Source organism: Pyrus communis, chromosome 5, assembly GCF_041283825.1.
Source record: "Pyrus communis isolate YQ-2024b chromosome 5, ASM4128382v1, whole genome shotgun sequence".
Lineage (NCBI taxonomy): Eukaryota > Viridiplantae > Streptophyta > Magnoliopsida > Rosales > Rosaceae > Pyrus > Pyrus communis.
In genome coordinates this window covers 10,643,368-10,656,485 of record NC_142569.1, presented here as the reverse complement: position 1 = coordinate 10,656,485, position 13,118 = coordinate 10,643,368, and the positions used below count along the sequence as shown (strand labels likewise).

General features: G+C 38.1%; 1 protein-coding gene across 5 annotated transcripts; it reads left to right on the top strand.

Annotated features, from left to right (window-relative positions):
• The first annotated feature begins 1,086 nt into the window (after positions 1–1,086).
• On the top strand, positions 1,087–6,990 carry LOC137725569 (transcription factor bHLH155). 5 transcript variants are annotated; one of them, XM_088694253.1, is made up of 11 exons: positions 1,087–1,316; positions 1,818–2,317; positions 2,726–2,887; positions 3,128–3,212; positions 3,885–3,944; positions 4,248–4,367; positions 4,554–5,744; positions 5,837–5,938; positions 6,065–6,205; positions 6,373–6,498; positions 6,585–6,990. In XM_088694253.1, exons 2-11 carry the CDS (start codon positions 2,223–2,225, stop codon positions 6,672–6,674), a joined length of 2,172 nt encoding a protein of 723 aa, XP_088550379.1. In that variant the 5' UTR covers positions 1,087–1,316; positions 1,818–2,222; the 3' UTR covers positions 6,675–6,990. The 5 variants fall into 5 exon arrangements, with proteins under 5 accessions (XP_088550379.1, XP_068320397.2, XP_068320398.2 ...); XM_088694252.1 differs by lacking the exon at positions 1,087–1,316 and adding an exon at positions 1,349–1,724; XM_068464296.2 differs by lacking the exon at positions 1,087–1,316 and having other exon boundaries at positions 1,333–2,317.
• Positions 6,991–13,118: the final 6,128 nt, after the last annotated feature.

Below are 13,118 nucleotides of genomic sequence, written 5' to 3'. Positions count from 1 at the left end.
ATTTGAGTTAAAAAAAGTTGAGGTTCTACTATAAAATCAAGTGGAATATAAAAAGTAACTTAACTATTTATAAGCACATGCAAGGTCTCTTCTTTTTTTGATGTTCACTCTTAAATGCCCACTTACGTGTGATGAATTTTCAAGCTTAACATGCGGACAACATTAATTGCGTGGCGTGGAGCACATGTGATCGTTGGGCTTCACATATATGACAACCTGCTCTAATACTACGAAAAAAATTGAGGTTCCACCATAAAACCAATTGACAATATAAGAAGTATCCCAATTACTTATAAGCACACGCAATGTCTCTTATTTCCCTATGTGTGATTCACTTTCCGTCTTTCTCCCGGAAATGAGTTCAATCAGCAAGCTAAGTGCTTAAATGTGTTTTTTCTCAGATTAGAGGACTCTTTCTCTGCCAGGTCAATCCTAATATGTGAGGGGGAAATTAGGACCTAAGTTATTGCTCTGCTTGTCGTGTGCTAAGGTTGGGCATGCTAAAACATGTTTGGTTGCTATATCTTTCTCATTAAACATTTTTTACAACGATATTTGGGATTCGACTTTCGGTTGAGTCATGTAGCCACAAAATGGGTTAAGCATAATTAAGTATTGAAGTTGTCAATTATGAGAATCAAACTTTAAACCTTCAACTTAGATGAATACCAATAAATCGTAAACTACTAAGATTATTGACTTTTCTCGTAATGTTAGAAATAGTATCGAATTCGAATCTCGAAATTCACAAAGATGATTGGCCGGTAACTTAGTAAATGTAAGAAAGGGAACATTGGAAAATGAGGGGGTGTAAATTTTCACAACTTAGGGGCAAAAAGATCATAGTGAGGAAAAAAAGGAGTAGGGAGAGAGGGTAAGTTCATTTGATTTTGTTGTTTTGTTTGGAAAAGAGGTGGGGATTGTTTGTACCCTTGAAAATGGAGGGCAGATTTCCTCACATGGGCATCATGTTGTTTGCCATCAAAGGACACTACCTAGAAAGTGTACTCATACCCCCAAATTTAAGATTAATTTAATTTCAATATAAATATAAAAGAAATCAATGATAAACTCCCCAATTGCTCACCACTCTTCTCTTCCTCCTAGGCCTTGAGCCACTATTTTTCCTTAACCCTTTCCCATCACTCTCAGAACACAAGGGTGGTACGTGCTAAAGTGCGCAGGATGCGCAGAGTACGATCACATAGAGGGGGATTTTACCGTTTTAGTGGCGAGCGGTCAGTGATCGCACAAGGATGCGCACTGTAGCTCATCTGGCGCACTGTAAGAAAAGCTAAGATGAACAGCGTGCGAAGGTAAACTCCTTATATTAAACGAGTCGCAATTCGCACAAAAAGTGCCTTCTTTTTCACACTCTCTCTCTCTGAAAGAAAAAAAGCCATTGAAGCTTCTCCCTCTCTCTACTTTTTCTCTCTCTAGAAAAAGGAAAAAGCTGCATTATCGTTAAAAATGGCAGCCAATGCAGCTCAAAGCTTTGATATTTGCTACACTTGATTCATTTCGCAGCTAAAGCTTCAAGCTTTCAGAGCTACTCCACCCTCTCTCTCTCTCTCTCTCTCTTCAGCGAGCTGCTGCTGAACTCTCAGATCTTCAGTCTGAATCCGAACAGTTCATCCTCACAATTCCCAGAAATTAAATTTTTCAAAATTTCTTACCTTTGTAGTTGTTGCTGTGAGAGATCCATGTCGTCGGATATAAGCTAGGTTCAAATCGATCGCGTCTCGTTGAAGTTTCGTCAGAAAGCTGCGGGGGGAGTTTTCAATTTCTCTAATTGTTTGTTCGATTTTATTTTGTAGAATTTTCGAGGTTTCCGTACAAGTTAATGGCTGAATGCAGAGACTGTAACGAGACCTCTGACTCTGTATTTATAGGGTTTGGAATTGAGAGTCTGTGAAGGGGGTTGAGGAAAGCGTGGTGTATTGGCAGCGGAGCACGGGGGTTGCGGTTAAAGAGTAAGGGGGAATGGGGCCGGATCGGTTGCTGTTAGCGGCGGTAGGACCGCCGATAAAGCGGCGAGCGGGGCTACGGAGGAAGCAGGCGGGTAGAGGGTCGTATAGGGGAAGTTAGAGCACGAAATTAGGCGCCAAAATTGCCAAAATTAAAATTTTGGGTTGGGGTTTTGTTTGTTTGGGTGTTTGTTGTTTAGAGGCTGATTAGGAATACAAAAAAAAAAAAAAAAGCTTTGGAGTTGGGAGGAGAAGATGGGGACTGAGTTGCATCATATTCTGAGAAGCCTCTGCTTCAATACAGAGTGGAACTATGCCATTTTCTGGAAACTCAAGCATCGAGCTCGAATGTGAGTTTTCCTACTTGTTTTCTTCTTGTTACTGATGCACTTTTATTTCAATTCTAATTGTTTTTGTGTGTGTTGTATGGTTCTTGAATTAATCCCCTTTTGTCTCTGTGTTTTTTGGTTGAGAGTAAGTGAATTTAGTTCAACCCGAAAAGCGAAAAGAAAATAGTAGTACTGAAAGAAAGTAATGTCTGAGGACAAGTAGTTCCTAAGTCATATTATTTTCTCCCATATCTGGTCTTCAGTATAATAGAGATCTTGCTATCCATTTCGGCGTGTAATAATTGAAGTAGAACTATGGTTACTGAGAAAATTTTCACTTGCATGTACATGTCTAGCTCCTTTTAATGAATTATAAGCAGTTACATGTCCCTCGTAATATTTTGACATGGGGTGTGCTGCATTATGCAGGGTACTGACTTGTGAAGATGCTTACTATGACAACTATGAGCAACATGATTCTTCCGAGAGTAGGAAGACTCTGGATAAATTGCATGGTAGCGATTATTCCCATGATCCCCTTGGGCTAGCTGTGGCTAAAATGTCGAATCATGTATATACTCTGGGGGAAGGGTAATTACTCTTGTCACTTTCTAGTTACCATAATGCCTATTCTCAAAGCTTTGGTTGAAGAATTGTAAATTCATAAACCATTGCCAGTATTTTTGTACTAAGCTTATCCTCCAATTCTGTCTTTCATGTTTACATCTATCTGATTACAGTAGCTGATACTGATAGCATGTAAAAAACAAAAGGAAAAGAATAAAAACTTCATAATTTGCATTAATCCTTTCCTTTATTCTTTCCCTTCAGGATTGTTGGACAAGTGGCGGTTACTGGGGAGCATCAATGGATTTATGCTGATAATCTTGTTAAGAATAACTATTCACCATTTCAGGTAAATGGTTTATTACTTTTCAGTAATGGTACTGATTAGCATAGTTTTACTTTGAAATGTGTGTCATTGATTAACCATTGCAGTCGTTTATTGTTTATCAATTTTATGTTTTCGGCAATTTCCAGCTGGCATAAGGGTATGCCTGTTCTCTCTCTCTGTCTCTCTCTGTGTTTTGATTTGTTTGAAGTTGTGATAATTGATGAGATACCATACTACAAAGAAGATGAAATGGAAACAAATTAAGGATAGATGAGGGTATTGTTTATGTGATACACTTGGTAATTACTGTTATTTTTTCTGGGCCCATCCATAATAAGAGAAAAGATGAAAATTATGGCACTGCCTGCAATATTGTTTTATTTGTTTATTAGTTTGATTTAGGCATCCGTTTTACACATATAAACCTTATGCTCCGTTCATTGACCAGAATGATAATAGTCATGAACTTTCGTTTCTGGTAAGTTCTTTCTTAGGAAAGAGATGGATTTAAATTTGTCTTGCTGTATGCGACTGGTAGATTGATGGCTGGATGCAAGTTTGTTTGGGGTTTTGACACTTTCATTGACAAATTCTTTTCTTATATAAGCATTTTACTTTGATATGATTATATAAACGTTTCTACCAGATATTCTGGATGTCTTGCTGAATTAAACTATTTTCTATTTCCTGTAGACCATTGTTTTTGTGGCTGTTGTTCCGCATGGAGTTATACAGCTTGGTTCTTTAAATAAAGTAAGTTCTTTGTTTTTGGTGAATAATGAATACTCAATCGTTCTAGTCCACAGGATAGCATGTGCTTGTTTCTTAATTCTGTTGAGGTGTTATAACTATGAAGATAGTGTTGTGTACTTTACCGTTCTAGTCTATGCAACTTTGTTATTTAATTCTGTGGTGACCATAGTGGTTGACATTTTGAAACTCTGTGCATAATAATTATGGTTTGCATTTCGACCACCATGAATAAGTTATTTATGGTTGCAAATTATATATTTCAAATGTATACTCATTTTCCCTTCCTTTGTTTGAGAGGTGCAGGTAGCTGAAAATGTGAGGCTGATATCTCAAATCACAGATGTTTTTAGGACTCTTCAAGATTCCCCAGTAGAGGATATCCGTAATCCAAAGCAATCTAGCATAAACAGTTCAGTATGCTCGGTAACTCTCTCTCTCTCTCTCTCTCTCTCTCTCTCTCCCCCTCTCTCTCTCTCTCTCTCTCTCGTGTGTGCATGCAGCGATCTGGTTTATACATGTACACATGTGAAGCAATTTATTTTTGAATTTTCTTGTGCACAGATAGGTTAGGTCATTGACACCTGGTATCCTTTTTTCCCTTTTTCTCAGACAAATATATCTCCGGAAGGTTTGGCTTCAGGGGTTCTTGATTGCGTAAATAATTTAGATACAGCCACAAACAGAGAAAGCTCAGAAATTTGGTCGTCCATTTTTCCACATCTTGGGAAAGACAGTGATAGTTCTTACGTTTTTCCACTGCCTGAAAATTGTCTGAAAAAGGCAGTTGAATTGGTTAATAACCATGGAGGACTTGAGTCATCGAACTTAGGGTGCCTTGAGATTGGCAAACTACCTCAGTCAAAATCAAGCGCTCTCAGTATGGAGCATTGCAAACTAGTAGGTGTAGAATTACTTAATAGCAGGAAGCGTAAAGGGGAGACTAGTGGCTGCAAAGATACTGGAATGGCCTCGATGATCTATGCCCATCCATTATCACATGATCCTGTCAAAGAAATTGTTAATTTAGGTGATTTTGCAGACTTACCTACAACATTTCTCAACACTGCTGGACATGAAAGGAGTAATGCAGACATGGTAGATCTTCACCATAATGAGGTGTTGCATGTAAGGGAACACTCAGTCATTAAGTTTCAGAAGGGCCTGGAAAACTTGGAGTTTCAAACTGAATCAGGTCACATGGACACATCTAGTACATCAATGACCTTCCCTGCTGGCTGTGAGCTGCATGAAGCACTTGGACCAGGTTTTCTGAATAAGGGTAACTATTTTGATTGGGTGGTGGGGAAGAACGGAGATAGAATTACTCCTGAGATGCCTGAGGGGATGAACACTAGCCAGATGACATCTGATGCTTGTCAAGAGCACCTTCTTGAAGCAGTAGTGGCTAATGTTAACCAAAGTGGCAGTCATGTTAAAAATGAAAAATCTTTCTGTAAATCAATGCAGTCTCTTTTGACAACTGAAAAATATCCAGAGCCTTCTAGCCATACTACCCATACAGTTGATTCGGAAAACTATTCCGTTGATCAGCCCTCTCTTATGGCAGAGGACACACAACAATGCTTGAGCTCTTCAGGGGTATGCGGGGTGATATCCCCAAAATGGTTTTCATCACCTTGTCCTAGTGGTTGTAGTGAGCAGCTGGAGAGGTCTTCTGGACCATCTAAAAATAGCAAGAGGGCAAGACCTGGTGAGAATTCTAGACCTAGGCCAAGGGACAGGCAATTGATCCAAGATCGTATTAAGGAACTGCGGGAGATAATACCTACTGGAGCAAAGGTGACTTTCCAAACTGTTGTCTGGCTTCTGGCCTTGTAAAAGTTGTCCTTATTCATTCTATATGTGCTAAACGTTTCATGTTAACTGTACAGTGTAGTATTGATTCACTGCTGGAGCGCACAATCAAGCACATGGTCTTTCTACAAAGCATCACTAAGCATGCAGACAAACTGAATAAATGTACTGATGCAAAGGTAAATGTTTTGGTTAAAAGTATATTACGGCCTGGCATTATTTGTCAACTTTCAACCATCATTTTTTGTTTACCAAGCATTAGCAAGAATGTACAAAGTTTATTGATCGTAATGCTTAATTCACAGTTGTGTCCGAAGGAAACAAGCATGCTAGGATCCTCCAATTATGAACATGGATCAAGCTGGGCAGTGGAGGTGGGTGGCAATCTGAAAGTTTGTTCAATAATAGTGGAGAATCTCAACAGGAATGGCCAGATGGTTGTAGAGGTATGTAATACTTCTGAGTGAGTGTTATACATAAACTCCTGGAGAGGTGCTTGATTGTGTCTAGTTCAGTCCGATTATGAAGCTTATTGATGTGTTTCTTTTTCCGATATGATTTTTTTTGTCTTTATCAAATTCTTAGTATCCTAAAAGAATTCTTCCCCGTGCAGCTGATGTGCGAAGAATGCAGTCATTTTCTAGAGATAGCTGAAGCTATCAGGAGCTTAGGTCTGACGATCTTAAAAGGCGTGACAGAAGCCCGTGCCGACAAGACATGGATATGTTTTGTGGTTGAGGTAAGATCAGTAAAATGTAGACACTTATAAAATGGACTGGCTTTTTGACTTACCATGAACTAAATTCGAATTCCGAATGACTGCAGGGGCAAAACAACAGAAGCATACACAGAATGGATGTTTTGTGGTCCCTTGTCCAGATGTTGCAGCCCAAGAATCCTGCGCAACTGTTATAGCTTGTCTCGCTCTCGGAGTCTCTGTAGGTTATTTTGTAAATTATGGTGAGTCGTTTGTGATTTCTGATTGCCAATTACGGTTTTCTTCTTCATTTGTTTGAACACACCTTTTAATTGAAAAGAACAAGAGTGAAAAGCGCTTGGAGCAGTTTTCCCCCCCTTCTTTGTAGAGACTGAAGGTGCCATTATTATTTTCCGTCTCCTGTTGTACTTTCTTTGTCATTTGTTAAGAACAACACTGCATTCGTTTGTGTGTGTGTGTGTGTATATCCAGAAAATTGCAGAGAAATATGCAAGTGACAGTCTGATTCCTTTATGCTCTTAATAGCACGAACCGTTCTCTGATAGCACTTGTTACTCCATATCAGTCTCATGTCATTAAAACGCAATGAATCAACAAACTTGGAGTGATCGACATGATGAAAGAGATGAACAGAACAGCGGATCTTCTAGACGTGGCCTTGTCGTAGCAAAAAGGAAATTAGTTACGTATACTCGTAATAAAAATCAAAAGGAATTTTATTGAATAGAAAAAAGAGTGAAAACAACTTGGATGTAAAAGTTTGAAAAGCTTCAAGAATTGCATAGAGACAAATAGGACCGGCCACAATAGCTTAATTATACTTCATAGAACATCACATCCTAGAAAAAGGTCTTAGTGTTGTGAATAATATGTGGATGATCCACATGAATAGTTTGTTACTATTTATGCACAGTATTTTCACTATTCATTTGTGGAAAATTTTAAAGTGAATAGTATTCTCTTTGTTTATAAAACGAATGGGGATATAGAAGCCAGGGAGGCTCACAAAAGAGGAAGAGAGAAAAGAGAAGAAGAGGAAGAGAGAAAAGAGAGGAAGAGGAGAGAGGATAATAGAGAGGGTTATTTTGTACTCTTATTATTATAATGGAAGCACCACTGCTGCTCTGAGGATGTACTCCAGTCACACTGACTGTAGAGGAACCTCGTAAATTTTGTGTCTTATTTTATTTATTCCACTGCACACACTATCTATTTTATAACACGTTATCAGCATGAGAAGCTCTCATGTCAGTGGAAAGCATAACGCCATAAATTCGGACAAACAAAGGTACAACAAAACAAGCAAATGTATGTCCATTTTCCGTCTCTCCCACCGTGCCAGAAGTGCCCCACCGAATTTCGGTTAGAATTGAAGTTTACGACCTGTAGTCGTCACGAGATGAGAAAACTCGTACTTAATAATTAGTTTCCAGAGATCCAGAAGAATCTCATCAAACTTGGAAACCCATATCGTGTTGTTCTAGACGGATCTCGAGGACTCAAGATAATTCTAGTTTTGAGTCTTACGTTGCTCGGCCCAGTGCCCATGGCCACTGTCTTTTGATGGCGTTGCAGTCCTCTGAATTAAGCTTGAAAAATCCCTAGAGCTCCCCATTACCTACAAGAAGTTGAGAGATAATTAAGTAGGATGGCTTCTGCTCAGGGCAAAGAAAAGACAGCAACCATAAAGCTCGAGAAGAGCTACTTTGATGTGTTGGAATTGTGCACAGAAAAGAATAAAAAGTGAAATAGGGCCAAAGCTTTGGAAAGGTGCATTGCACCATGTGAAAGAAAACAAAAGGCAAATTTTTTGGAAAAATGCAACATGTGAACGAATAAGAAGAAAAAAATAACAATTAAAAAAAAAGGGGGTAACGGTTTTTGGATGGTGTTACACCATCTGAAAAGAAAGAAGAATATATATATGTATTTATTTATGTGAATGGTGTTGGTTTAAAATCCTTTCATAAGTTCTATTTACTTTAAATCAATTTATTTATCATGAACGATTTTACCATCTACTACTTTAAGTTTTGATTTATATGTATGATGCTGAATTAAAGCCTTATCACAAGCTTTATTTACTTAAATGCAATTGATTCATTATGGCTGGAATTACCGCATATTGCTTTGATTTATTTATTGTACTTCTTTTGTTACGATGAGTATATATAGGACCCGAAGTTCCTTGATTAGATCAAAACCTGCAGTTTCTTGATCCTCATCATATAAAATGATTGGACCTGAAGTTCCATCATACAAAAAGATCAGGCATGAAGTCCCTTGATCCTTAAGATCAGGACATAAAGTTCCTTGATGAGTACAGTAAGTTTGAAGTGCCGTAGTGCCTCAACTTAATTGCAATAAAAGCCATAAGAGTCTCAGTCTACAGACTATTAAATAAGGACCATAAGTTGCTTATATCCATACTCAAAATGGTTTAGCAACAATATTTATTAAGCGGATGAAATTGATTACCCACGCTCTGCTAATGAAAATGAAATTGCCAAGTTTCTACATGGGGACATATCATTTTACATGATGCAATATTGATTCGGTTGAGACATGTTGTCAACCATCAATATTTTTCAATACAGCTCGTGTTTGGGTACTAACAAACATTACACATCTACGAGTTTTTGGTTGTATTATTCTTTGTGCCTATTGCACTGCCACAACGTAATGAAATGAGGCATCATCGCGGATTGGGCATTGACGTTGAACACCATCTATCATTCAATATTTGGAACCCTTGACTGATGATATGTTTACCGCGTGGTTTGCAGATTGTCATTTTGATAAGACAATTTTCCCACAGTTAGGGGGAGAAAATAACTTCGTTTCAGAAGAACGATGAGAAAATATCATTCCAGAAGAATGATGAGAAAGGCCGTTCCAGAAGAATGAAAAGAATTTGTCTTATTTTGATTCATGAAGCAATCAATATAACAACGAAGTGAGAATAATTGAATGATGTAACAATATGCAAATCAAATGCCAGATGCATTTAATGATGCAACGAAAGTGATGAAATCACATATACTTGTTGCAAATGTACCTACAAGAATTAATGTCCCTGTTGGACAATATGATGAGGCAGTCATTGATTTATCTGTTGCATGCCTGAAGCGTGGCAGACCTTCAAACTTAAAAGGTTTAGTCATTTGAAAGAAGAAGAATATGGCACTACTGAATTATTGCATTCCCGAAGCATAATTGCAACATGCCGGAAGCATGATAGTCGCTGCATGGATACACGTCCCAGAAAGGACAATCCGTGGACATGGGAATGTTGATGTCTCATGCATGAAGCATGATAGACGCATAGGTTCCAATGGCTTAACTCCCGAAGTGGAGATTAAAATCCAAGCTCTATAATGCTCAAAAGGAGGTTATGATCCGCATTCTCTAAACTATGACTATCTTGGAAGAGATAGTGTAATGCCCTTGAAGAGGCAATGAATATCCAAAGAAATGAAAAAAAATTTATGCATGTGCATGCACATGAGAATATGGGATCACGGATTGATGATAACCAATGATAATTTTGGTTTTTACAAGTAGCTACTAAATTCATCAATGAGCTGTGTTGATATTGAGTCCCGTTCTTTTTCCAGCAACAAAATTATTGGCCAAAATGGAGAAAGGCAATTCCATTAAAATTTTGTAAGAACATGGAAAAATAGACCTATATACTTGAATGCAATACAAATAGCCAAAAGATGTTGAACCTAAAAGGTTACATATGGGCATTTGTAATACTGTGAAATACATTCACATGATATGATGCAAGGTTATAAACAAGTTCATATGAATGGAGATTATATACGAAGGGTTATAAGTCGCCCACATCATATCTCCATAAGTAAATCCCTCAAGTATACATGGGAGCAAATTGCTCTGTATATATTCCAAAGGAAAATGTGTCATGAAATGAAGAAAATCCCTGAAGGATTCAGATTGCTTGAAGAAAACCCTAGAAGGGTAAAGCATAAAATATGTACTTAAATACCAATGGATGGTATAAATTGCCTTAGTAAGTACTTTCATTATGATATTGTTGCAACATACTAAAATCTCTTGCAAGAGTCGATGACATTAGATTGGGACTCCTAAAGAGTCTAGAAAGATTATAAAGTGTTAAGAGAAATATTGTCTTGAATTGCAGATCGATCAATATGTCAACACGAATCTTATCAATAATGGTTATGATATTAAAGAATCATATGGATTGAAGATTATGAGTTGAATACTTAAATGATGTAGACACTAAGAATGATCATTTATCTTCGTGAGGGTAAAGATAAATTGATATTGGTCCAGAAGTACCACATCTTAGTGAAGTATATGCTTTTTGTATTTAGCACAATACATTGAATGAAATAAAGTTTATTTATTAATATCTCCGAGATATTAAAGACATGTACATACACATGAGTTAAAACAAACAAAAAGGATGGAGCCTTCACAAAGGTTGCTCATGTGAAGCCTCAGTACTCGGCAATACCCCAGAAGGGGGATGCACTGAAGATTGATCATGTGACACCCCAGTACTTGACAAAACACCAGAAGAGGAAGACATCAGTTGCCTTCGGAATCTAGCAACGAACCTTTGGTGATCACTTTGAATCCGACTTTCGGATTCCTGTAGCTGGTCAAGCTTTCTTTTCCTGTAGCAAGTAGGCGTTGGCCCATATTGGATACAGAGCCCGCACATTGAACACTGAGAGCCAATGAGTCTTAAACGGCCGACTCATCAAACCGTTTTGCAAGGATTCTGTTATCCTTTGGAGTGAGAAGATTCATAGCTACCACAGTAGCGGTTATGTTATTTTTCATCACAGAGTCCCCAACCGTAAGAGGACCATTAGAAGATAAGAAGGAATGACGCCATATATTATCCTGACGCTGCTCGTTTGTATCACTCCTAAGACTCAAATCTAAGCAAATGTTAGATGGGCAAGCCATTTTCAGAAATGATGAAGGAAAAATAAGGTCAAATAAAATCTTAGAAGTGCAAGAAGGGAAAAATTTCTACAGGCAGCAACTTTCTGAGCATACTCTTGAACACAATTGATGTCTCTATAAAAGAAGAGGCAACAGAGCCACTTGTTCAGAGATCGAAGAGGCATCGCTCTCCGAATTTCAAAAGCCAGATTTTCCTAAATAAAGTTCGTTGGCATTTCTCAGACACAATCTCAGCTTTTTCGGATATCGCGTGCAACTTTGTCAAAGATCTCTGACAAAGTTGAAAAGGCATAAATCTTACTGTTCTAATTACAACACAGTTGCTGACAAGAGTAAAGGCATAACACCATTACTTGCTATTGAAAAATCTCTATATATGTCGACCTTCGTTCTCCATAACAAGGTAGACTTGCAAGAATACCTAACTCTTCCTCATATCTGAGAATGCATCTTTAACAAAGCATCTCGAAATACTCAATTTTCTTCCTCTCCAAGAATACCTCTTCAAAACCAGTCACACCAGAGTAAGATTATCTCATATCATCAAGGACGAGAGCAAGAGTATTTCATATCATGCAATCTCCCTGTCATTTCCTTTGTCTTTGTTCTTACTTGCAGGATAAGGAGAAAGAGAGCAATCAGTCGTCACATGGAATCAAGCTCAAGATTTGGAACTGATTGCCCGAAACCTTTGCCTGGTTCCTTACCTTGCATTGCTCTCGAGTACTCATTTTCAACTGTTGATATGATGTTGGTTATTTACATTGAAGCTGCCAAACATGATAAGTTGTTAAGAAGTAATGTTCTGAAGGACCATTCAAATGCAAGGGTTGCATTCCACTGGTGCATTAGGGGACAAATACTACAAGAGAAGATGTCACACCTGCATATGGGAAAACTAAGGAAAATACACTACTTTTGTAAGGGGAACATATAAGGCAAGTGAAAATAATACATTGAAGCATGTGGAGACAAACGCAACAAACACGTGCAGATTCATCCCTGAGAAAGCCAAAGGTCACTTGCCATATAAAGCTCCTCATGGTCCAATTTCATTCAAGATCAAGCCTAGACAACCCTTTGAGAAATCACAAGTCCGATTCAAGATCAAGTGTCCACCACCCTTGAATCAAATTCAGCTCCAGATAAAAGTAGTAAATTCAGACCTTTGAAGGAAGTCTAACAGAAGACCCTCCAACCTAGTTTAAAAACAAGCCTGTGGAAAGTTAACAACAAGTAAAGCACCTCTTTCGGCAACTCTTCTTGCTAAGAGACTGAAGCAGAATGATCAACGATCAGCCTAAATGCTTTGAAATCAGGGGGAGATACTCATTAGGGGGATCATCCACAACAAATCAAGATTTTAACGAGTCAATCAAAGACTTGTAGCCATCTAAGGGGGAGTGTTGTGAATAATATGTGGATGGCCCCATGAATAGTTTGTTACTATTTATGCACATTATTTTCACTATTCATTTGTGGAAAATTTGTAAAGTGAATAATGTTCTCTTTGCTTATAAAACAAATGAGGATATAGAAGCCGGGGAGGCTCACAGAAGAGGAAGAGAGAAAAAAGAAGAAGAGGAAGAGAGAAAAGAGAGGAAGAGGAGAGGGGATAATAGAGATAGAGTTATTTTGTACTCTTATTATTATAAGGGAAGCACCACTGCTGC